Genomic DNA, 26,198 nt, shown 5'->3' on the forward strand with positions numbered 1-26,198 from the left:
TCACCCGGGGGCTCCCTTACCAGTGGCTGTCCTTGATCTTTCCTTTGTCCAACTTAAACTAAATGCACCCCCCTCCACAGGCCTGACAGAGCCGAGGCAGAGGTGGGCACTTCAGAAACCAAGCCAAGAGCTGAAAGGACCACCCTCCTTACCACCCGCTCTCCAGCTGCCACGTTGAAGCAGGCCCATGAGAGAATCCACATTCCAGCCCCGACAGCCTGCCCTTCCAGCAGGCCCAAGGGGCGATGCCAGAGAGAGGCCTTGCAGAGCCAAGGCGGGCAAGTTCTGAGCCTGCTACTCATACGTGGGGGGCTGAACTGAGAACATTGCAGTAAGTGTTAACCCCTGGCCATAAGGAATTCTCCACAATGGCATAAGGGAAGCAAAAGGAGGACTCTGAATGGTCAAAATAGATTTTGCCAAGTCGACACATTCAAGTTCATCCACTTCCTCATTGGAGGGGGCCTTATGGCTCTTACCCAGAACCCGTGGACCCTTTCTCTACGCCCAATTCAAACTCACTTGGTTGGCTGCTTTCCCTTCACGGATCAGAGGCAGCCGTTGACAGTAGCCATGAAGGGCTGCTGGAGACGCATGTTCTTAACATGCAAACGAGTTCTGACTGACACGCTAGTGTGGCAAAGGAGCAAGACAACTTTGAAGATAAGACTCGGGATTCCCCCCCAAAATCCAGCAGCTTGGTGGGGCTCCTTTCTGTGAGGACAGGCAGTCCTTCTTGGGCCTGGGGGGTCGAGCAGGATGTCGGGCTGTGACTGTCCCACTGGAGGGCCAAGGAGGCTCAGGAGAGACAGCAGGGGCACTTGTACACAGCAGAGAGCCCACCACAGAACCTGACTCCTCCCTGAAGGCTGTGAGAGGCCTAGGAAGTTTCTGAAGATTTTCACTCTCCTATTTTTTTTTCTCTTTAAGGTTTTGGTCTCAAGGAAAAAGAATTCCTCAGCCATCGGGAATCTCAATATGACATGCACTCCCAGGTTTCCTGGAGAGTAGATGTTTTCTAAAATCTAAGAATTGAAAGTTAGGAGAAGGAGACAGGAGAGAGGATGTTCTCAAGCTTAGGAAATGAGCCAGGAGAGGAGTGAGGTCCCACTAGGCCTGGCTTGTGGGTCAGAGGCCTGGCTTGTTCCCTCCTCGCTATGACAGCTCAGACAAATTTGTTAATCTCTTGTTATGACTCTCAGTTTTCACAGCTGCAAAATGGGTGTTCTTGCTCCCTCTGACGAGGATTGGGAGTGTTAACTAAGACAACGTACACGAAGCGCCTAGATTGGCGTCTAGGGGACAGATGATCAGTAAACTCAATTTCCATTCTCTTTCTAAAGTGGCTTCACTGAACACCAAGTCTTGCTGGCCCAGGAGTGTCATTCAGAAGTCAGAGTGGCTCTGTCTTTAAGTGTCTGCGTTCGGCTCAGGTCATGGTCCTGGGGTCCTGGGATTGAGCCCCACATCAGGCTCCCTGCTCAGCAGGAAGCCTGCTTCTCCCTCTCCCACTCCCCCTGCTTGTGTTCCCTCTCTCTCTCTGACAAATAAATAAATAAAAATCTTTGAAAGAAGAACAAGAAGAAGAAGACGATGACGACGACCAAGAAGTAGTAGTAGTAGTAGTAGTCAGGTGGGAGCTGCTGGAGCAAGTCCCCAAAGAAGCACTGGGACTTCCGAGGGAGTGGCCAGTAAGCAGCCAGAGCACCTAAAGCAAATGAGGGAAAGACACAGAGGGAAACTGCAGAAACATAGACTTCATGAAGTGTTTCAGAGCAAGGACTCCGTTCAAGATCTACATTCAGCTCCTGACTCCAACTCCTACTCTTAGATCTTAGACCAATTCCCTAACCTCTCTTGGCTTCCTGGTCTATGAGGGTCTAGGAAGGTCAAGCAGGTTAGTACAAGCATATCCCCTCACCTGCCTGGAGCAGCAAAATGCTCTCTCAGCTCTGGCTGTGGTCCTGCAGGTCCTTCCCTAGGGCTGAGGTGTCCCAGCAGAGTGGGGACCCGTGGGCTCTGGAGGGACCCCCTTAGAGGCACTCTCTCTCTCTCACTGGGTGCTTGTACTGTGACCTGGAGTGATTTATGGAACTTTCCCAGGCTGAAAATCCTTCATCTGTGAAAAGTAGATGTGGTAATAATAGTACCTCCCTCAGAGGACTGTTGTTGGGACGAAATGTGCTAACACGTGTGAAGGGTTTGGGAAAGTGTCTGGCTCATATGAAGCACTCAGTAAATGTCAGCTGTTATTATTCTCCGGCTATAAGGAACCCTGAAGGCAATATGGCCCCTGTTTGTTTAAAGAGACATTGAATCTAAAAAATTTTCTTTTCTCTCCCTTCCATTTTTAGGGTATTTACTTCTAAATTTTAGAAAAGAAGAGATACTAGCCAAATGGAGTTCTTTATCTCTCCCTTGAAGACAAAACAAACAAACGAACATTTCCTTACCTTTTTGACATTGCCCTCAAGTCTCTTCCTCCATATTATACTGGATGTGTCCATGCAGCCCACACCCTAGCCTCCATCCAGGGCTACACTCACCAGGACAGTTCTAACAGAGGAATGGGAGGCAGTCCCCCAAGGTGAGGGACCGAGAGCAGGACGCTGCCACGTTTTCTGCTGCCATTTTGGTGATCAGCTAGAGGCAGAGTTGGCTGCCTTACGTTTTAACCTGCTTTGGGGATTTTAGGGAAAACTTTAAAAGCTGTCCTCTTAGGTAACAGATGTTTTCAGGCTTGGAGCAAGGAACTTGTTTTTCCATCCTTCCATGTTCCTTCCCTGAAGACATACTGCACATCAAACAACAAGGTGTGAGTTATCCTGTTGTAATTAAGTGAGTTTTGCTACCACTGGAGGACAAAAGCTAGGTTGACACTAGATGAGTGTTCCAGAGGACTGGTCACTCTTTTTGGTATCTTTTCCAGTCCTGTTACTCTCCTGGAACAGAAGAAACAGTACATTAGAACATACGTTGGACAAAACCTTCAATGTAAGTGATATTCTAAGGAGGAAAAACTCAATGTACTAGACAAAGAACTTCCTTTTTTTTTAATTTTTAAAAACATATAATGTATTATTAGCCCCAGGGGTACAGGTCTGTGAATTGCCAGGTTTACACTTCATAGCACTCACCATAACACATACCTTCCCCAATGTTCATAACCCAACCACCCTCTTCCTACCCCACTCCCCACAGCAACCCTCAGTTTGTTTTGTGAGATTAAGAGTCTCTTATGGTTTGTCTCCCTCCTGATCCAATCTTGTTCCATTTATTCCTTTCCTACCCCCCAAAACCCTCACGTTGCCTCTCAACTTCCTCATATCAGGGAGATCATATGATAATTGTCTTTCTCTGATTGACTTATTTCACTAAGCATAATACCCTCTAGTTCCATCCTCATCATCACAAATGGCAAGATTTCATTTCTTTTGATGGCTGCATAGTATTCCATTGTGTATATATACCACATCTTCTTTATCCATTCATCTGTTGATGGACATCTAGGTTCTTTCCATAGTTTGGCTATTGTGGACATTGCTGCTATAAACATTAAGGTGCACATGTCCCTTCGGATCACTACGTTTGTATCTTTAGGGTAAATACCCAGCAGTGCGATTGCTGGGTCGTAGGGCAGCTCTATTTTCAATTTTTTGAGGAACCTCCATACTGTTTTCCAGAGTGGTTGTACCAGCTTGCATTCCCACCAACAGTGTAGGAGGGTTCCCCTTTCTCCGCATCCTCGCCGGCATCTGTCGTTTCCTGACTTGTTAATTTTAGCCATTCTGACTGGTGTGAGGTGGTATCTCATTGTGGTTTTGGTTTGTATTTCCCTGATGCCGAGTGATGTGGAGCACTTTTTCATGTGTCTGTTGGCGATCTGGATGTCTTCTTTGCAGAAATGTCTGTTCATTAGACAAAGAACTTCTAAATACTGACACTTACCTCTTTTTTTTTTTTTTAAGATTTTATTTATTTATTTGAGAGAGAAAGCAAGTAGAGGGTGGTGAGGAGCAGAGGGAGAGGGACAAGTAGACTCCGCCCTAAGCACGGGCCCAATGTGGGGCTCAATCCCACCACCCTGACAACATGACCTGAGCCAAGATCAAAAGGCTTAACTGACTGAGCCACCCAGGTTCCCCATGAGAGTAAAGGAACTCTTATAAAGCACAGATAACAAAAGAAGATGGGGAGTAAAATGGGGATGGCAGCAGAGGACATAAGCCACCAAGAGGGAGAAACAGACGAAAAGAAGGAATACGTGTAGAGAAAAGACATCAGAAATACTAAACAAAAAGGAACCAACTCTGGGCCCAGGAGGCAGCGTGTCAAAGTCGGTCACCATGAGTTACACCATCATGTTTCACACTATAGCTATGGGGCCTGAGCCCCCAAGGACCTCCCTGTTCAACACAAGCTCCAAATTCCAGAATCATAGACTCCTAGAGCTAGAACAATTCCCCGCATGCATCTATCTGCCCCCACCCCCACCCCAGTCCCTTCACCGAGCCACTCAAGACATCCCAAAGTCCTGTCTCATGCTACACCAAGCTAATATCTGCTTCCCTGTGACATCAACCAGTTCTGTCCTCTACTATTTGGGGTTCAAATGATATTTCCTGGTGATTTGCTGATCAACTGAGACACATGCAATTTCTCCCACATAGGGACTCTGGAGCCTGCCAGCCTTAGAGCAGTGGATGTGGAGCTAATCTGGGCGGGGAGTCTAGCTGAAGAGAAAAAGGCCTCAGGGCTGGTAGCAACCCAGTGGCAGCACAGGAGTGGGATAAAATCTCCATCCACCAAACAGAAATAGCATTACCTGGCAATGAATAGAGGTTCTAAGGGAAAAACTGTCCTTGAGCTGGGGTCAGAAGCAAAATACTCTATTGGAAAATTAAATATCATGGAGCTCCTTGTTGAAAGATCAGAACACCTTCCCACCCATTAACTCGTGCTCCCCCCAAGTATCTTGCAGAACCAATAGCTCCCACAGGACCAGTGCTGGGTCCAGGACTCAAGCAGTGTACTCCAGTTTCCTTTGGTGTACCCTAACATTTCTTGGGCTATAAATGACAAAACAAGTGGCTTCTCTCTTTAAGATACACAACTAGAAACAGAAAAGAAGGTGGGCAAATTTTGACTTAAAAAAAAATTTCCCCCCTAAAAATCTACATTGCATTCCCCAGGCAGGGGTGGTGGCAGCCCCACAGTTGGCTACCCTGGGACCCCCTTCACTAGGGGAGGGGCTCTCCTCTAACATTTGATGTTTTTCCTCCCTACCACCGTCACACGGGTTGAATGGCAGGGCACCCCAGCGTCCTGGGGGAGAGCAGAGAGCTGCCCAGCCTTCACAGAAGGGGGTAGAGGGAGCAGAGTGGGGAGAGAATTGCTTATTTATTTGTTTCCTGGAACACCCTGTTAAGAATCTCAGCAATTGCAGTTAGTGCCCGATCGTTTGGCAGGCAGAGTAGCTTCTCGCCGTTCCCAGCTGCACGGGATCTAATTCGCAAATGCACCATCTTGCATTCAATACTTAAATGGAAAACAAGCAGTCCCGGAAGGGAAGCAGGCGGTCTAACTCTGCAGGCCGGTTTCGGAGGGATTTACGTTTCTAGGTCGGTTGACTGGTTGGTGCCATCCCCGGAGAGGATTTCTTTGAGTTCCGACCCTCTCTCATCTCATCTCGGGTCCAGAACCCACTCTGGCGGACGTTGTAAACTGCAATTAAACAGGGGGAGCAAACGGAATTTGTTTGGGCCTTAGGCCTTGCCAGAATAAAATAGTAACTAAAATCTGTTCGAGAGCTCAGATTTTAAAGGGAGATACTGCTTACTCCTCCCCCACTGGAAACCTGGTTAAAAGAAATTAAGGCCTCTCTTAAAGGTACCTAAGATTAGAGGGCTTGGTTTCCGTTTTCTGTGTTTCTGTGGGCCAAACGCCCAGGTCGGTCAGCGAGTTTCTTTCTGGGTGGAATGACGAATTTCTCTAGCCTGAATTCTAAAATGATAACTTTGCTTGGTACTGCAGCTGCGAACGTCTGGCGCCCAGTGGCCCATCCTGGCAGTGGCGTTGCGGGGCGGGGGTTGGGGGCGAGAAGCAGGGGTGAATGGAGACGTGGGAAGAGCCAAGCCTCGGTGAAAAGTTGGGAGAGCTGCGAGGAGGGAAGTAAACGCGACTCTTCGCGGCTTCGTCCCCTTTAAGTGCTTCACTGACTCAGCTAAGCTTCCCCCTCAGGTCGCGTTTTTTATGAATGAAAAACGTCCTTACATTCATTATATAAACAAGCCTGTGCTGATTGGCCAATGGCCCCCGGTGCATAAATTATGTAAAACAGACCCCTGAGGGGGGTGGAGAGGGACGCGTTATTGACCAATGGGGGCTGGAGTTGATGGGGCGGCTTGGCTGGATTTGTCCGCAGACAGGGTAAACAAGACGTGATAGACAGGCGGAGGAGCTGCCTCGGGCCAATGAGAACCAGGCTGAGCTAGGACTGCTGGCCAATGGCGGCAGGCGGAGCAGCACGCCCCGGGGGGCCGGGCCAGCGCTCCAGCCTGGTTGGCAGCTGCGGCGCAGAGTCCAGCCGCTGGTGCGCAGAGCGGTTCAGCGTCCCCGGAGCGGTTCGGCCCAGCCATTCGCCCAGGCGCCCAGGCCCGGTGCGCGCGTGCGTGAGCGCGCCTGCGCCCCGGGGCCGCTGCAACGGGAGGAGAGCGGCTGCCTCAGGTGAGGGGGCGTCGAGGAGGCAGGGGGGCATCGAAGGGGGTGTCCAGTAACGGGTCCGAAGGGCCCAGCTGGCGAGAGTTCACTGGCTGATTCAGAATCCTCAAAGTCCGGGTGTACTTTCTATCTGGACTAAGCTCTCCACCCCCACCCCCGAACGGGCTGCCCCCTCCTCTCGTGGCTCGCCTCGGTTCGGTTCTTGGGAGGCGTAGGGTGGGGGTGGCTAACGGTTCCGGAGCGCTCGGAGAGCGAGTTTCCGCACGTCGCGAGGAGGCGCGCCCGGGCGCGAGGTGCCGGGGCTCTCGGGTGGGGATGGGCGGGGGGGAGGGACGCTGAGTTGCGGGGCTTTACAATCTCTGGGGGTCTGAGAGCCCGGAGGAGACTTGGAGGCTCGCGAGAAGAGACGCCCGGCGAAGCTTTTCTGGTGGGGAGGAGGGGGCGGGAAGCAGCTTGAAGGGGAATATTTGAGAGGTGATGCCCCCACAAAGTACCAGGAAGGGTTAAGTGACACAGGCATGTGCAGCCTGAGGGTTTGAGGGTTGGCCAGGAACTTATGCAGGCCTTGCAAATTTCAGATTGTGGAAAGTGACACTCAATCCCCCAACTCCCACCCCCAGCAGCTTGAGGGCGTCAGGCTGCATCGCGGTTCTCGAGAAATCGGGGAGCATCAGTGCAGCGGCCTGAGGATAGTGGGGGGAAAAGCGGGTGCGGGGTGGGGGTGGAGAGATGCTGGAGCCTCTCGCTGGATTAGGCATCTGTCCGCATTTTCAGAGGAGAGGAGACCTCTGGGGGGAACCGAACTCCTGGTTGCGGAGGAGTGCCAAGGAGAGATGTTTGGATGTTTGGGGGTCGGGGGCCGGGGGCCGTTGCGGGTGGTTGGTAGCACCCGGCGCCGCGGCTAGATTTTATGAATGTGGATGACTTTATGAATGAAGCGGGTTTCTTTCGTTGGCTCGCTGCTCCCTGCGGCTTTTTTTTTTTTTTTCCTTTCCCTTTTTGTGAATGAAGCATTGAGCTTTCTTCCTAAATCGCTGGGGGTGAGGGGCCTGCGTCGGAGGCTGGGCGTGCGTTGGAAGTGGGGGCGGGGGCTCATCCAAAGGAGTTTTCATGAATGGGGAAGGCTGGGAATTGGGTGGAAGTGTGTCTTGTTTTGTGAATGGGGCCCAGCGCGAGGGATCCAGTTACAGCCTTTACCTGATGTGGCGGCTGCGGCTCGCTCTTCCATTCATAAAACCAGGCCCGCTGCGCGCCGCGGGGGAGGGGCCTCTATCGCGCCGCTGCGCGGCGTTAAAGTTTTCCTGGGGGCACCGGGAAGGGGGGACCACAAAGGAAGTGGTTTAAACTCCCGTAAGGCTTTACAAAAAATTATACTTCGAACAAGATTTTCCTAGCTCTTGAACTCTGAGCGCTGCTTTAAAAATTCTCGATGCCCCTCCCTGGTTCGCTTATGGCAGCTTCTTCCTTTTATTTCATTTTTTAAAAAGGTATTATTGCTCTTCGTGGTGAAGTATCTTGCAACGTATTTCATCTTGAGACTCGGAAATATCTCCCCCTCCGATCTCTTCTCCGTTGTCCCTTTCCCCCTATAGACACTGACATAAATTCTAAGGTCACGATTTAATCTGACAGATTTTGAAGTCTACAGAGGACTCATTTTCATGGCCCTCAACTCACTGCCGACGTTTCTCAGATTTTGTGTATGGGTTAGTGACATTTGAGAAAGAGGCTTTATTCTGAACGTTTAGCGCTGTTTGGAAGGCATGCAGGCATGCCAGCGGGAGTGTTTTTCTAGGAAATGATGGACTGTGTACAGTTTTGCTCCTCTCCCTCTTTCTCTTTGACTTTGAAAATTTCTGACTAGTTGGGCCAGAGTGCTGAGAGGACCATGAAGGGTTTTCTTGTATCCTGCTCACTTAAGAAAAACAAGTTGCGTGGAATTGCCCACTGAGAAAAAGTTCCCTATTTAAAATTTGTATACAAGGTAAACAAAAGAATTATCTGCAAACATTTTGCTTTGTTTAGAGCTGCGTGAATGAAATTACTGTTTTCTCCATTTTGTTGATTTAACCGCATTTCTATTTGGAGAATGAAACAAAGGGTTCAGGAAGGTGGTACCTTCCTAAAATTGTTACTTATTCCTCTGAAATTAGAAAACATTCCCTCCTGGGGCGCCTGGGTGGCTCAGTGGGTTAAGCCTCTGCTTTCGGCTTAGATCATGATCTCAGGGTCCTGGGATGGAGCCCCACATTGGCTCTCTGCTCAGCAGGGAGCCTGCTTCCCCCCACCCCCATCTCTCTCTGCCTGCCTCTCTACCTACTTGTGATCTCTGTTGGTCAAATAAATAAATAAAATCTTAAAAAAAAAAAAAGAAAGAAAGAAAGAAGGAAAGAAAAGAAAAAAGAAAACGTTCCCTCCTTTCCATTTTGACCTTCAACCTGTCTTCCCAGGCCCAAGACTTGACAGTGCTGAAATAAGTTTTAATATTTTTTTGCAAGTTTGGGGAAAATTGACTTCACTCTAAGAAACAAACTGAATTTTCTGTACATGGATCTTTTGCTTTTAATGCTTTTTTAAGATCTCTGGTAGAGATGCATTTAAAATCTGTGTGTTAGAATTTAGTTTCCTTGATTCATTACTTTCCATGGCTATTTTATTTATTTTAGAAGTTGGTGATATCACAGATAATCTCTGTAAGTTGCCATAGGAATATTTGTGACATTACAGACACTAGATCTGTTTGAACAGAAGAATTAGGTTTTAAAAGAGTGTTGTGTGAAAATTAGTATATCTCTGATCAATATATGCCTGGAACTATATATGGTATCTTACCACTGACCTACAAACTACTTTTAGAAACACTATGTATGTCAAATTTTTAATTGCCAATAATTTGGAAGGCTTAAACCCATTTTTCTACTTCCTGTCACTGTACTGTCAAAAATGAAATTATCTCTTAAAAAAAAAAAAAGAAGACCTAACATTATAAATGCCCTGGAGAATCTTCTATTGGAGAGAAACTTGAAATCACCCTTTTAAAATGACAAGAAGGAGTTTTGGTTTTGGTTTTTATAGGGAACAGACAGTAACAAACTTACGCTGTTAATGATTAGAGAGAGGGGGAAGGACAGCTAGGTAAATGGACTTGACACTAAGTACACTATGAACTTATGATGCCCTTAATCAGGCACACCTTTAGTCTGTAAATCTTACACCCTGAGTGGGCTTTAAGTACCTCAGAGAAAGGTAGTGATTTTGCACAGGCCCTAAAAAAAGAGCAGTAAAAATTACTTCATTTCTCCTTTTCCCCTCTCAGTTAAAATCTCCCAAATTCCTATTACAGGAGGACCCCTTTCCCCCCAGAAAGTACTCAATGCTGAAACCTTTCAAAGTGATATTCGAGGCATTGGAAACACCATGGATGGGTTTTATGATCAGCAAGTCCCTTTTATGGTCCCAGGGGTAAGTTTATGTGGCTTTGGTTTGTTTTGTTCTCCCTCTTCGAATATGAATCTTCTCATTGGTTTAGTAGCACAATCCCCTTTGGCCCCTTTATTACCCTTGAGCCTTCACTGTGTCTTGGCCTCTTTCAGAAATCTCGATCAGAGGAATGTAGAGGGCGGCCTGTGATTGACAGAAAGAGGAAGTTTTTGGACACGGATCTGGCCCATGATTCTGAAGGTAGTGAAGCTTTCCCTTTGGTCTGTGGCTTCTTCAAATGGTCCCCTGTGAGAGCCACATGTAGACTCACCCTCCCTGTTCTCCCCAGCACAGGAGTTCTCATTCTGCTGTCTTCTGTTTTCAATTCCAGAGCTGTTTCAGGATCTCAGTCAACTTCAAGAGGCTTGGTTAGCTGAAGGCAAGTTTCTTGGCTGTCTGATTTTCCATATAAAACATTTCACTGTGCTTTGTAATAAAACTTAAAGGTCTAAAATAAAAATCTCTTTTCCAGCACAAGTTCCTGATGATGAACAATTTGTCCCAGATTTCCAGTCTGATAACTGTAAGTACCTTTCTGGGGGTAGCACGTTTGTTCCGAAAACGTTTGGTCTTGGAACATCCATGTCTGGGAGACTCTTTTCAGCCATTGCCAGTGTATTTGGACAGTGGAATGCATTTAGTTTCTTTTAATAATTCAGAGTTAACCCCCAAAACTTTTGTTTCATTCCTTATTGGAGTTATTTCTAAAATGCTTTTATTCCTTTGCAGGTAAGATTTACTGAACATAATTTCATCCTAAATTTCTTTTTGCCTAAGAATATTGCAAGCCTTCAAGCTCAGAATTATCAATCAACTGACATCATATATATAAGATGTTGGACTTAACATCCATTAACCAGACATTATTTTATGGCGTTTTTTGGTTTGTTTTATAAATTAATTCCTTGATGCAGATCATGAGTCTGACATTTTTTTCTCTTTTAAAGGTGCAGAAAATAGTTAATGGAAGATTCCAGTTAATTGTGGCCTCACCCAACATGTTGTCAATTTTGTTTCTACTTCTAAGTTGACACAGGGTGGTCACCGTGTGACCTGATTGACTCTTATTTTTCGTATAGTTCAGGACTTATCTTTCAGTGAGGAGTCTAAACTTACTCTTCGAATGTTCGTGAAGGGCCCCATCATTGTGTTAATAAACGCAGTGGGAAGCTCAAAAGATGGCTCTCGGTGCTGGCAAGGGCATGGTTAGCTTTGTGCTGATCTTTCTGGGCTGTCCTCAACAGGTTTGGGAGCTTCTATGGTCCAGGCAGAGCTATCAAGGACAAAGCCGGCTGATGAAATGTGAGCAGCACAGGGCAGCTCTAGAGAGCATTAGTCACTGGCGAGTGAGCAGGTTTAAAGAGAGGCCTGGAGAAAATGCTGCCTCTCTTGAGGGTTGCATCATAGAGAAATTCATGTCTCTTAGTCATAGTTTATAATAGCAAGCACCTGAGCCAGGCAAGGATTCGATTTCTCATTTCGCACCAACAAATTCTTCCCTGCTTTTAGTGTGGTGTGTATGTGTGTGTTTATGTGTGAATATGTGTGTAAATGCCACGGGAGAGAGAGGCTTCTTTGTATCTAAGTAAAAGCTGGCTATTCGAAATTATTAGATAAAAGACCAGAGGTACCAGCTAAACATTCTTTAATGCACCCTGTTCAAGGCACAATGCCATGAAATTTAAAAGGGAGTAAACTCTAACCCGCAGATGCGTACTTACCTTAGCGATGTCAGAGCTCGCTATAGTTTTTCTATAGGAAGGGGCATGCATGTTAATTATTGCCCTTTGATTGCTTTCAAGTGTTTGGGAAGGTTGCCACTAAAAGGCTAAATAAAGATAACCCAAATATTGTGTGTGCGCGCGCACGTGCGTGTGTGTGTCCGTGTGTGTGTGTGTGTGTGTGTGTGTGTGTGTGTTGCAAGATAAAAGACAGGATTTGTAATCCCACTTTGTTCTGTGTTGACAACTGGGCCCAGCCTTTCCCGTTTCTGCTCAGAGCAGCATAAACCGCAGTCTGCTTGGGAGGTGGCTTTCTTGGCAGAAGTTCTTTGAAATGCTTTTATGACACTTTTGTTTGTTTCTCTGTAACCCAAAGAGTTAAGAGGGAGTTGAGATGACTGCATTCAAATTGATTTCATGTGCTGAAGCAAAGGTATGCTCATTAGAGAAAGATGTCAGTAAACAAGATTTATATTTGAGATGAGAGATGTTTATCTGCAGGAGTAGGCTAAAGTGAAGTAATCAATAAATGTGTTTTGGCTCCTTAGAAATAATTCCCACTCAGCCAATAGAATGTGCTAAATTCTTCAATTAAATTGCTATACCTACCTAAAATGGAGATGCTTTGAGAGGTTTCTGCTTACCAAGTGGGATGTGTTTTTTACTTTTGTTTGCTTTTTGCCTTAACTTCTTAAGGTTGAGCTTTTCTGTTCTTTAAGGATGAAACAGATGGTAGAGTAGCCTCAAAAGGTGTTTTAATAATTCTCTCCCCTTCTCTGACTCTTATTTCGGGAGATGGAGCTTTAAGAAGGAGGGCTTCAAGCAGATCAGCTTGCCTTAGAAGTTAAATAAGAGTACAAGGTTGGGGTGGGATATTCTTGAGCTGTTCGCCTTTCCTGTTGTTTGCGACTGGTTTGACTGCAGTTGTGAGTGACAGTGGAGATGGAGGGGGTGCTGGGCAGACTTCTCTGGGAGCATCTCTCACAGCCTTGGATTGAGGATCAGCTTTGACTGCAGTCACCTTCTGGAAGAGCCCATGATTATTCTAGGGGAGGAGGAGAAACTCATTCAAATTTAATAAAACCTTATGAGTTGATTTGAATCAGCCAATCAATGAACTGTAAACCAAACTGCACTTGCCCAGTAAAGTAAACCTTTTCCCTATAGTAGCAAAAGCATTTGTAACAAATATTCTTCTGTGGCCTGCCACACTGATTATACTTGGTCCTTTTAAGATGATTTGATTAATTTTCCTGTGTGTGTGTGTGTGTGTGTGTGAGGGAGGGTGCAAAGGCAGAGAGAGAGAGTGTGTGTGGGAGGGTGCAAAGGCAGAGAGAGTCTGTGTGTGTGTGTGTGTGTGTGTATGTGTGTGTATGGGAGAAAAAGAAATACTAAGTGATGTGGTAATTTTTATTTTAGAATGTCAGTTTTGAAGATTATGGCTTACTTTTTTCAGTAAGTGCTATGAGCTCAGCTTCTAAAGAGATTATGTTTTGTAAGTTTTCCAGATTTGGGTTCCTACCCAGAGGCATCTATCCATAAGTGTGATTTGAATAAATGAAACCATTGTCCTTGTAAGTCTTAGAGAAATGTTCAGCTTACTTCTAGCTACATAGACTTCACCTTACCTCACAAATACAGACATTAGCAAAGTATCCCCCCATCTGGAAACTCTTAAAGATCAAATTCAAGGCAACAGAAAGTGCAACCTATAGACGATAGAGGTTCTGCCGATGCCCCCCATTGTCCCCTGATCCTGAGAAGTAACCTTGAAGTCCTAGATTGTTTGGGCTGCAGGTCCCTTGTAGACATAGCCTTCCTAACCCCTTCATTTTACAGAAGGGATAATATAAGGTCCAGATAACTGGAGAGACTGACTGGTAGTTTGGGGCAAAGGGGAGGGGTTAGGTGAAATGAGAAAAAGAAATTATAAAATATTATCCTTACAAAAGCTCTCACAGAGCTGCAGGGCTGGGGGGTATTGGCACATGCGGGTGTGGTCCAGGCTCTCCCTAATGATTCCAAAAACCTAGAGCCAGCCCTCAGAAAAGACTTAGGGAGACTATAGGCCACCCAATTTAACACCTCAGGTCTCTTCATTCCGTGATCCTGAAAAACTTATTAAATATCTTGGTGCTTTGAGTTTTTCCATCTAGGATTTGGAAGAGATCTATAAAACAGAAAAATTATAAAACTGACATCTTTCCTATAAGACACACTAGTGTACATACAGACAAGACTTATCTGTATACATCCTGTATAATATAAATAAGTTTGTGTACATATATATCCATATAAATGTGCGTATAGCTAAATATGTCTGTTAACACAGAGCTGCATACCTGGAATCTGGGTCAGTGGTTAGATGTGTATACGTTTTTACTGTACGTTTTCATAGAATTAACTATAAATCAAAACCATGGATAAGATTGGAACTCAAAGTGCTTAGGTTTGGGGAGGGGGAGCTTACATTAATTTTTCTGGACTGACTTGGCACTTAAGGGTATTACTAGATTTTAGGATATATCAATAGTATTTTTTAAATGCAGATTTCAGTTTTAATTTTCTTTTAATTACACTCATTTGTTTGAATTGTAATATTGTGAATGTTTACCTGTCAGCATCTTGAATAACAAAAATATTTTATAGTGGGGAAAAGGCTTGATAAAAATCTTATTTTAAAACCATGGCCTCCATAGCAAATATAATTTAGAGAACTGTTTGAAAATCCAAATGACCTCATTTTCCCCTTGAAGTGTTCTTTTTTAGATCTGTGTTTCAAAAAGAATGGACCGATCGGAGGAAGTACAAGTAATTTCCTAAGGACTGGCTAATTAACTGATAAAATCAACTTCTCATAAATACATTGTAGTAGGTGGCTCAGGAAAAAGGCAGCCCTTGAGCCTAAAACACATTGATCTTAATCCTGTTTTAATATGAAATTATTCAACTGGACTCTTTTTTTTTGTTTGTTTTAAACTACATGTGAAGTTGATAGAGTAGAGACAGAGCCTTCCTTTTGGAGAGTGAATGCACATCATTTGGGGCCCAGTTTGGAGCAAAACTCTTAAGTTTACTTGCTCTGTGGTCTTGGACCATTTCTACTTGAAAAGATGGTCCCTAAGTCTTTTTGTTTGGAAGCTAAGAAAGTAACAGTAGGCATTTTAAGCACTTGGAAAATGAGAGATGTGGGGGACTCAAAGCTACCAGTTTGTCCTTTTTGGGAGCCAGAAGTTCGGAAGGTAGAAGACAGGAGTGTTGGGGGTGGGGGGATGTGGAGGGAAGAGGTCTGTCCCGGCTACAGTGTATCTTTCAGAGTCTTTGTTCTAGCCCACTACCTTTCCACAGAGAGGGTGCTAAACCACTGGAAATCCTTCCTGTTTTGATAGCCTCTAAGATCCTTAGACCAGACTCTTAAGGATCCAAGACCTAGAGTCCCCATTTATCTAAGAGAGCCATATGTTCACAAGAAATCTATTTTCTCTGACTTTAATTCAGTTAGGCTTATTAAAAACAATGACTTTTTCTCTTCCTCTTTGATGTCTTTCTGCTCTTAGCCCTCTAATAAAACCCAGTAACCTTTCCAGTCCTTTGTGTTTGGCAAGAACTTGGGACGGGGAATTACATGTGTGTCTGCCCCAGGCACATCACTTATGTAAATTCCAGAGCTAACAAAATCCTGGTATCCTTCGAGAAATTACCATCTACCCTGTTTTCAGCATTCTTCTAGTTTTATAAGATTAAGATATGGGCCGCACGACAGAGCTGCAGATTTGTATTATCTGCCATTTCTACCATCTAGGGGTATCATTGTTTTCATTCCAGTCTCAGGAAAACTGTTCGTGGTGGTAGGCTTGGGTGGGGTGTGTGATTCTCTACCAAGGGACTGTAGCCTCCACATGTGACTCGAGTTTTAATGGCAGTAAAGTAGAACCAGCCTCAGAGGCTGACAGCCCCCTCTCGGGCGCACGGCTGCCCTTGAGGCAGCTTGGGCCCCATCTGTGCCCTGGCACACAGTGCTTCTCACTTGGAATCCAAGGAGCTCAGAGTCTTGTCATGTTGCAGCTCCCAGCTCTTGGACAAGTGCCAGGCTTGCTGCTGCCAGTACCGGATTAGGTTGCTTTTTTAAAAATTCATTTTGTGAACTCATCAAGCTCATTTAACAGAGGCTTTGGTCGTCAGTTTCTATCATTGTCCCAGCCCTCTAAGAGGCTAGGCTTAAAGGAGGGGCAAAATACTAGGTCCCCAGTGTATATGCCGGTGGGCGCAAATGAGAGAGAGAGAGAGAGAGAGAGAGAGAGAGAGAGAGTGTGTGTGTGTGTGTGTGTGTGTGTGTGTGTGTAACCACAATGTAAGTACTCCTTTAGGCTTGGCAAGGGAGTAGCAGCTCTTCTTAAGGGAAGAGCCCCCACAAAGCAAACAAAGGGGGGCTCCCCTGCCCAGAATGAGGAAACCTCAGGGGAAGGTTGCAGGATAGGGCGCAAAGACTCCAGGGAGCAGGGTAAGATCTAGCTCTTAAGAGACCAGGAGTTTGCCACTGGTCTGCAGAGCAGCCAAGGCATTGAATGGAGGTTCTGTGGTCAGAAAAGCTGTAGAGAAAAGCATCCCGTCTTGCCCTCCGAGTTCACTAGTGTGGGGGAGGGGGCTGGGAAGGCGGAGAGAAGAGGTAGAGAGGAGATATTTGAAAATAGCCAAATATGTTCTGAAAAAAGGAAACCATCCAAGAGCTGATTTATCTTGTGGATTTGATTTTCACAAAGTAGGATGCTTTTCTTGAAATAAACTCTGGCTGTCAGACTGGCTTCATCAGATCTTCAGGGTAATTATTGAAGATTTGGGGGAAAAAATCTCTAAGAAACCAAACTAGTTTTTAGCCTTGTACTTTGCCTTGTCCTTGGAGTGGATTGCACCCGGCAACCCCATGATATCCGTGCTCTTCCCTTTTGATGTCTCTTGGGCATGGGCGGGGGTGGGGGGTTGGGGAGGATTATAAACCTTTCAAGCCGGATGTGAAGCCAGGAAAGGAACTGTGAAGCTGTTCATAATAGGTAGCTCGCACCCTCCCCCTCCCTCTGCAGCCAGAGAATCTAGTAGTGTCTCCGGAGACCCTCTCCCTTGAGGAGGATGCCAGGTGGCTCCCCATGTAGCTACTGGCAGTGAATGGAAAAGCAAGGAGTCTGGAAAGGCTGACTTCCATAGAGAGCTGTCCTCTAATGCCAACCAGCTTGTCTGGGGGTAGGAGAAATACCAGTGAAGTCTTTTCTCTCAGCTGGTAGCTACAGTCGGATTCCGGACGGGGCAACGCAAGGTAGTTCGCCTTTCCCCCTTTTGCCGGCGGGCACTTGCCGACCTTACTTGGAGCCGACTTGCCCATCCTTGCGGATTTCAGCCAGGGTCTTGGCCTTCTGAATCTCAGGGAGGGAGCAGAGCAGGCAGGCGCCTGCAGTGTCTGAATTTCTTACATAAACACAGCGCACTGGGCGAGCAAGCGTCCCTGCGGCGACAGCTGGGCTCTGCTCTGTCTGCCCCAGCGAGCTGAGCTGCCTAGTCCCCCTCTTGCCTGAATGGAGCATTCCAAATTGGTTGTGAATGGAGGGCGGGGCTCCCTTGCAGACTTTTTCAATGAATAACCAGACCCTATTGTGCAGCCTGTGGAAAAACAAGCAACTCAAACAACACTGGGACTGTTAGAAATATGCTTGTGATTGGCAGCTTGGAGAACCTCCAAAATTAGTTTCCTTTGGCTTCCCTGCTGCTCCCAGTTCTCCGAGCCTGGGCTTAATGAGCCTGGGCTTAATGGGGTTCCAGTTTTCTTTTAAGTGCTGGCTTTAACCCTGCAACTGCCGGACGGATGGTCTGGGCTTCAGAGGCAGAGCTGCGCCTGACCACGGAGGCCAGTCCCCTATCTTTTCCTCCCGTTTTCACTGGAGCTGTCTGAAGGGGCTGCTAACAGAAGAGGGTGGTGTAGCTTTCCTGGATAGAGGGGTGTTGAGACTTGATCTGAGGATATTAGCCTTTTATCTCCCACTTTCTTGCCGCGGGGCTCGAGCTCTCGCTCCCAGTGAAGGTTCCGGTCTGCTCTTTGCCGCTCGCTCCAGCCTTGACTGTGGGCCTGGGGATCGGGTGTTCTCTGCAGCGCCGGGATCTCTTGGCGAGGCATACATTTTGACTCGACAATGACAAAGCTGTAATTTCCCTACTCCTTGGCCTTCTCTGTCCTGTTTAATTTCCCACTGTGGTCGGATACATGTCATTTTAAAATGATACTTCCCAGACTTACTCAGCTACAGGGGAGCCTTGCTCTGGCTGTGACCCTTCTCCAGCACACATCAGATGCCTGGCCCCCTCCAGTGAACATCCCAGGAAGTACCAGAGAGAACCCTGCCTCTGAGCAACCCCAAAACCAGAGAGGCCTCCTCACCCCAGATGAGGCCAGGTTCTAGGGGGACTCTTGCCTCAGCCATATCCCCTCTAGACACCGTCCACCATCTTGGCCAACAGCTCAGAGAGCACCCGTAGAGGGCCACATGGGCTAGACCAGGGCCATGGGATAAACATGAAAAGGACAATCCATTAAAAAAGCGAAACAAAACTTAATACTGATTCAGTGCAGCTTCCTCGGGGGTTTTAAAGAGCTCTTTCGAGTGCCTCCTCCTTCTCCTCACACCTGGAATGAGGCTCTTGGCATTTGTGTTTCACTAGAAGATGTTTTTATTCCCCTGAAATGTTTCCTTTGCTATAAATTGGGCCTGCAAGAATGTCTTCCTTTCCTTATTTAAAAAAAAAAAAAAACAAAAACAAAAAACAGGCCTGGGCAGATTGTTCTTTTGTGAGAGAGTTTGAAGCCTCTCAGGAGGTGACCCTAGAGAGCAGCCCTGTAAGAGGATGCTGGCATTTGTGCTTTTCCAGAGGGGCTGAGGACAACTTCGGCTTCCAGAAACACTTTCAGTTGAATGCCTGGAAAGGCTTTGTGACTCCCTGAAAGGGCACTTAATGAGGGTCCTTTATACTTTTCTCATAGGAAAGGTAGATTCAAGGAAAGGATGTGTCTTCTATGGGGGCTGCCCTGCCCACAGTGAAGACCAGATCCTGGAATGCCTATCCCAAGTGTCCAAATCAGACTCTTAATGGGGGAGTAACTTAGTGATGGCTTCCCTGTGCCTGTGCCCAGGGAGTCCTCACGTCAGAAGATTTCTGCCCTTCAACTCCCTTTTCTTTTTTTTCCCTCTTCATGGAATTTCTTGAGGATTGAGGAGAAAGCCGCAATGGGCTTTAATGTCATTTCTATTTTGATAAATATTAAACTTCGCCCCTGCTTCCCAATGTACATTCTTGTTAAAATAGGAAACAATCTCTCGAAAAGCAGAGAAACCCCGTGTTCTGTTTCTTTCTCTCTGCTGCAGCCCTAGCGCCGGGGCTCTGCAAACTGCCAGTACTTGGTGAGTATTTTGGATACATACCCCATTCTCTTGTCAGATTCCCTTCCCACCCCGTCTTTCAGCAGCCCCCAGCAGCAACTTCTAACTGCTCAGAGAAACAGAGGATCTCAAAAGCAGAGTTCTGAGAGTCCTTGGGATGACTTTAGAGATGCATAGGAAAAAACTAGGTAGGACTAGTTCTCATTTTCTGATTTCTCCTTTAAGCACATATACAAGCCAAGTGTTCCTAGGCTGCATTTAGACTTTGTGCAGCTAATGCTATGTTTCCCAGTCAGACTGCATGTGCTAGAGAACAAGTCATGGTGTAGACACCCTTGACACATTTGCCGAGTTTCTGCTTTTAGGAGAAGGAGGGCCAGAAATAGAGGAATGGTTCTCAGAGAAGCTGATTTCCCTAATTTCTCTAGAGTTTGGATTTTTCTCCTGTCAGATTTTAAGTTCGAAGATAAAATTTTCCACAGTGCTTAAGTCCTGTTTCAAGTATCATTAACACTTTTCTTTAATGCTAGTTCAGATGAAATCACATAAATTGGGAATAAATTATAGGAACGGTGTTAAAGAAGGCTTAGTTTTGCACTTTTTTTCCCCATTCAGGAAAAACGCCCTGTTTCCTCTTTTCTTGACAGTGTGTTCCCCCTGTGAGCAGCCCTTCACGGTATAATCTGTGGTTGACGTAAGGCCCACAGGAAAGGAAGCCATCCTGTCCTCTCTACCGCAGAGGCTCTCTTTATAGACCTGTTTCTCACGAGTGGAAATCAAACAAATGGTTGTCTATCATATTGGTGAAAGTTGAATACTAAAATTCTTGGAGCAGCTGCCCCAGGAAAGGAATTAGTATGAATAATGCTCAGATTTTCCTTTTGGGGTAAGCAGGCCAGTCAGTCACCGTTTCATCCTCCTAGTCTCTTCAGCTTGAAAGTAACCAAACACCCCAGGTAGAAACCTGCCTTCTGGGCTGTGGGTCTAAAAAGACCCACCTAGGGGTAGTCAAAATGGGGTGGTTCTTTCAAAGCCAGAAAGACCATTTATTTTTATCTTGACTCTCCTCTGAGTCAGCTCTCTGTACTCGCACAATCCTTTACCTTCACTGTCCAAGGCTCTGGTTTCGCCAATAGCCCACAAATTTGGGGATATGACACACTGATGCAATTAGATATATTCGTTCTGTACAAAATATTTTGGTGGAAGAACCCCATCTCAGTTAATACACAAGCCCTACCTCAGTCAACGTGGGACTGGTACTTTTCGAAGCTTGTCCTCTCTTTAATTTCTACCTCTTCTAATCAAGGCCTCTGGGTTTCCATTTTCAAATTCTAAAGTAATAATCCTAAATTGTTAGGATAAATGAGTCTTTGAAGAAAAGAAACTGCACAGATCCAAGCCATTTCAAAAATAATACTGAGGTGTGGAGAGTGTGAACTCGAAGTAAATCTGAGACTAGTTTATCTGGGTCAAAAAAAAAAAAAAACAAAAAACCTCTGCTGCCATTGGCATTAAATTATCTTCCTGATTTGATAACAGAGGTTTTCTATTTGGAAATCACTACTTGAAAGATTTGTGATTTTGTGCTGAGAACAAGGAGGAGCTGTTCTGGGATAGACCCTTGTTCTTACCCACACTTCCCCATCTGTGAGTCAGGACATCCCTGATTCAGTACTTCCGTCCAAAGTGGGCTCCTTTTACCGACATGACCACTTCTTTTAAGGAGGATTCATACAAAGAATCTCTTTCCTTCTCTTTTAGCCGGACTTAGAATAGAACCCTTCAAAAATCATCTGTGTCATTATTGTTAGTACTGATGGAGTTTAAAGAAAGGGCAAGGTCAATATCCCAAATTCTATTTAGAAACTCTCTTCCTACTTATGAACAAGAAAAGACAGGACTCGCCAACTTTTTTACCCTGGCAGACATGCTACTGGACAGCCCGTGAGGACTCTTGCTTCTAAGGCCTACAACAGGCATGTTATTACCCTGAGCTCTCCCCAGGGCCCATGCAGCCTTTGGAGGTGGGCAACAGCTTCCAGCCCCTCACGACAGAAGAGGCAAATAGCCTTGAGGACCACTTTGGCTCATCCTAGCAAAAGCTGTTCCCCCCCCCCCCCCCCCCCCCCCCCTTTTCGCCCCAATGTCATCCTTCACTTGGATCACATTTTCTCCTCTCTGGAGGGGGAGTAAAGAGGTAGGGAAAGCCTTGAGCCCCCCTGGAGGCAGAGGTACTCCCCCCACCCATATTCTGAGTGGTCAGCTTGTGTGGTACTAGCCCACCTCTTGGGTTACAGTTGTGTATTACACAATGACCTCCCAAACTGATATTCATGGGCAAAATTGAGTTTTTCATCTTTGACCAGCAGTATTTCAGCTGGTGATTTGATTCTGGGATACCATGTGCTGGTTCTGCCCGCCAGCTGCTGCCTTTGCTGGAGGAGACAGTGGAAGAGGGGGAAGGGGAGGGAGGAAATTGTTTGTGGGATGTTGTCATCATTGAGCTGAGCCTAGCAGAGGCAAACCTCCAAATCATCCCATTCCCGTCCTCATTACATGAAGTCACTAGATGATACAAACATTATAGTTCAAATAATATGATCCTAGCAGTCTAAGAGAACTCCCAATAAAGCTCTTTCCTGTAAAGTATAACCCCTTGTCAGGTCAGTCACAGAGAAATGTCAGTCATTTTGTAACTGGTTTTTCTCTTTTCCTGCTTTTACCCTTGTCAGAAGGGCTTTGTTGGAGGGGGCGGGGGCCGTCTACCAGAAGTTTCCACCAGGGGCCCCCTCGAGCTCGAACTACAGATGTGCTCTGGCATCTTTGAAGTTGGATTTCTCTGTTGTCGAATCTATCTTGTATCTATTCCACATTACAGGGAGCAGTAAGGGTATACAATGTCCTAACACTGGCCCTATACAAGACAAAATTTAGAAACTCTTTACTTTCCCGAGCCAGTGTGAGCATTACGACACCTTGTCATTGCTCCAATGGCAGTCCTAGATACAGCCAGCATCTCCCCAGAGAAGGCAAGTTTCTACGAGCTCAGTAAATATGGATGGCCCAGCCTAAACCCATGTCGCCGTAAGCTCCAGACCATAGCAAAGATTTAGGGTTATCCAAGGTAAACAGAAAATGGAAGAGGCTTCCAGAGCACGGCTTCAACTGCTTCATGGTATCAATTCCGTTGTCTAATTTAAAACCCAGGTGGGAGAAATTCTATCAATAACTCTCATTCCTGTATCCTGGGAGGAATTCTACTGCCTTTGCAGGTGGCCACTTAGAGATATTTCAGATACCACTTTTCACTAATGCTATTTATACATTTTCAGAGTTGGGCCAGTGCTTTTCTAAGCTCCTTTTCCTTCCCTTTAATTTATAACTCTTGTATTCAAGGCCTTTGGGTTGCCATTTTCAGAAGTCTGAAGTAATCTTCTGATGTCCCCACTAACCGTGTTTCTCTGCCACCCCAGTCACGAATTGAGAGTGGGCTCTCGAGATGTAGTCCCCACCCCGTCTTGCAAGTAAGTGCCTCTCCCATGTAACAGGAGCTCACCAGCAGTATCCCTGGGCTTGTGTCCTCGAAAACGTTGCCAGCTCTTGATTTCCAAATACTTAGTATAACCTCATCTATCCTACGGCAAAAAGAAGGTTATCTTCTTCCCTCACCTCTCTTCCTTTCCGAGACCCAGTTCCCTGGTTATTCTTTCACTCTGGTATTCCCCAGGCTGTGTTCATGCAGGGTCAGAAGACTTGAATCTCACTTTTGGATTGGTCCTTTCCGAATACCAGCGTAACCCCGACCCTATTTGTTGGATCTGCCTTTTCCCATAGTCCACGTCATGATAGCAAGGTCAAAGTCTTTTTTTCTTGAGCTTATTATATTACCCCAAGTTTCTAGCTCTAAATCATGAAAAATAAAGTGGGTTTTTGTTGTTGTTGTTGTTGTTGTTGTTGTTGTTGGGTTTTGTTTTGTTTTTGTTTTTGGCTTTTTTCGGTCCACACTCTAATTCCTGAAGCCTCTCTTTTGCTGACTATAGGTTTTTTCCACTGCATAGAAGAAATCTGATTCCTGAAGCCAGATGTTCTGGGAACTAGCTTTATCAGTTCCTAATTTGGCTCTTGTGGTATTTATTGTAGAGAAGATAATATTGGCGGTCTAGGAAGGGCTTCTAGAATTGTTCATTGATGAATTCTGCTACCTCAGGGTTGATTCTGTACCCTGGGGCCCAGAAATATACCACCAGGGAGATGATACTCAGTCCCTTGGTCCCCGACTAGCAGCAAGATAAGTAGGAAAACATAACCTGGAGTAAACAACACCGTAAACCCCCACCCCTACCACCGTGATTAATCACCAATCTAAAATCCTGAATATTGCCACCATGCCAATCCTAAAGAGAACTTTCCCTTTACCTTCTGATACCAAATCTATCCCAGGGAGGAAGCCTTGCATTCTCCATGTAGGACTCTGTCCAGGACAAATGAAGCTGTTCCTGCAGAGACTGCAGAAGGAGTCTGCCCTGAAATCCTAGTCCCTGTGTGCGTGTGCTCACCTAGGTGTTGGCCGTGCCAGCGTTTGTCATATCTCCCATGAGTTGTGTAGAGAGCCTTGATTCCACACCAGAGTCCTGCTGACATCCTTGATTCCCAAAACACAAATGCACAGGGGGTTCTCCAAGCCAGCATCCCTTTAAAACACAACTTAGGGCTTTCGTCTGCATTTCTAGCTGGTCTAGCTGGGTAAGCTGGTTTGGTCCATTGACACTGTCCTTTCAGACACTTTGTGCCTTTTTTCCCTAATGCTCCGAGCACCGAAAGCCAAGGCCACCCATTTCAAGCTGTTTCTCCTGGCTCTGCTCAGCCTTTATGGACAGAAGGAGCCAAACCAGCTGTGTAGAAAGAAAGAGAACAAAGGAGAACCTCAAGGAAGAGGACTTTAATTCTTTTTTATTCTGCCAATCTTCACAGATTGGTGATGACTACACTGTGTCCTCTTGAGGATTGGGGGGATAAAATCTAAGGAGTTGTCCAGCTGTTCTGGTAATGTTCTAAACCTGTTGCGCATTTATAGTTACAAGGGTAGACATTCTCCATCTTTTTCCAAGAATGCTTTGTGGTCTTGAGTTGGGCATATGTTTTAGTTTCTGTTATGTGTGTATTGATATGTATGTGGAATTACTGATAGATTTTACTTTTGTTAATGTATTGTACTTGTGTAATTACTGTCTTTTTACCCAGACAATGGTGAAAGTGGCCATGGGCCATAGTCATGATGGTAGCAGTGGCGATTTTCATTTTGCCCTCTCTTGGGTGTTCCTTTCTCCTTTCTAAGTGCACCAGGGCCAAAAAGTATTTGAGAACCACTGGCTTAGATGGTAGAATGTGACCAACATTTGTCTTTGTGTAATTTTAGTTCCTGGAGCTGTATTATCCAAACATGGTAAAGGATAAACAGGATAGTACCCTTCCAATTTGGTAATGAGCCAGGGGTGACTTTTTACTTGTGTGAATGCATGGTTTTGAAGTTCTTAGCACATCTACTTTTGACCTGTTAGTCAACCATAAGTTAAAGGCATTTTTTCCCTCCAAGTATCTCAGAGGAGATGGAATATATCTGTCTGATTTATTTATTTATTTATTTTTTAAAGATTTACTTATTAGAGAGAGCACAGTGGGCAGGGGCAGAGGGGGGAGGGAAAGAGAGAATCCCAAACAGACTCCCCAGTGAGCATGGAGCCCAACATGGGGCTTGGTCTCCTGACCCTGAGATCATGACCTGAGCTGAAATCAAGAGTTAGACAGTCAACTGACTAACCCAGGCACCCCCTTATTGATTGATTACTAAAACATATTCCTATATTTGCTTCATTTCTCTGTGTATAGATTATTTTTTTCTTTCTCAACCATTCAAAAGCAAGTTGCAGACATGAATTTCACCTCTAAATACTTTAGTGTGTATTTCCAAAGATTAAGGATATTCTACATAGCCTAGGAAAATTAATTTTTATACAGTAATATTCAGAATTCCCCAGTTGTCCCCCAAATGTCTTTTATAGCTGATATTAATATTGTTTTTGATCTAGATTCAATTAAGAATCCCATATTGCATTTATTGTTACCTTTTATCTTCTTTACAACACTCTGTCCTTTTTTCCCCCCATAACATTGACCTTTTCTTGAAGGGTCCTAGACAGTTGTTTTGGGAGGGTACTTTTTTTAAAGATTTTATTTATTTGAAAGGAAGAGAACATAGGTGTGTGTGTGTGCATGGAGGGGGAGAGGGAAGGAGAAGGAGAGGGAATCTGAAGCAGACTCCATCCTAAGCATGGAGCCTAACGCGGGGCTTGATCTCACGAGAGATCAGGACCTGAGCCACCCAAGTGCCCCTGGGGCGGTACATTTTTAAAGGATACATAGAAATGCAAACAACACACAAAAATGCTGGCCTTAGGCCCAGAAATGTCCTATGTTGCTGATTCCCTTACTCTTCTATCCATGTTATTGCACTGACCTTAAAATACTAGTATAAAAGAACAGTGAGTCAGATGAGATATTTAGGTCAGAGATAGTTTGCGCATGTTTGAGGAGAGGGCTTTTGAGGGAATCATTAAAATTTTTTTAGCACAGCTTACTAAATAGTTGATTTTACTATTTATGGGTGATTTTTCACTATATTCAATTTTTTAAATTTACGCTTAGCAAGGTTAGCTGTGTCAGATATTAAAGAAAACAGCACATTCTCCCATACCTCCTCCAATTCTGCTTTTAGAACTTGTGCCCCCTAACTACATTTGATAACATTTCAAATTTTTATTTTTGGAAACTGTTGCCAGGCAGAATTAATGTTAACTGT

The 26,198-nt window shown here is 45.4% G+C and overlaps 1 protein-coding gene across 1 annotated transcript in view; it reads left to right on the plus strand.

Moving 5' to 3' along the window:
• The first annotated feature begins 6,679 nt into the window (after window positions 1-6,679).
• The window catches only part of LOC111148276 (ETS variant 5), a 57,516-nt gene continuing 37,997 nt past the window's right edge, over window positions 6,680-26,198 (plus strand). The window contains exons 1-5 of the mRNA XM_022504755.1: window positions 6,680-6,726; window positions 10,064-10,182; window positions 10,314-10,401; window positions 10,532-10,579; window positions 10,673-10,723. Of these exons, the coding sequence (XP_022360463.1) occupies window positions 10,138-10,182; window positions 10,314-10,401; window positions 10,532-10,579; window positions 10,673-10,723 (232 nt within the window). The 5' untranslated portion in view covers window positions 6,680-6,726; window positions 10,064-10,137. The remainder of the gene's footprint in view (window positions 6,727-10,063; window positions 10,183-10,313; window positions 10,402-10,531; window positions 10,580-10,672; window positions 10,724-26,198) is intronic.

The sequence above is a fragment of the Enhydra lutris genome, unplaced genomic scaffold (assembly GCF_002288905.1).
Source record: "Enhydra lutris kenyoni isolate GAN:26980312 unplaced genomic scaffold, ASM228890v2 scaffoldscaffold2, whole genome shotgun sequence".
Lineage (NCBI taxonomy): Eukaryota > Metazoa > Chordata > Mammalia > Carnivora > Mustelidae > Enhydra > Enhydra lutris.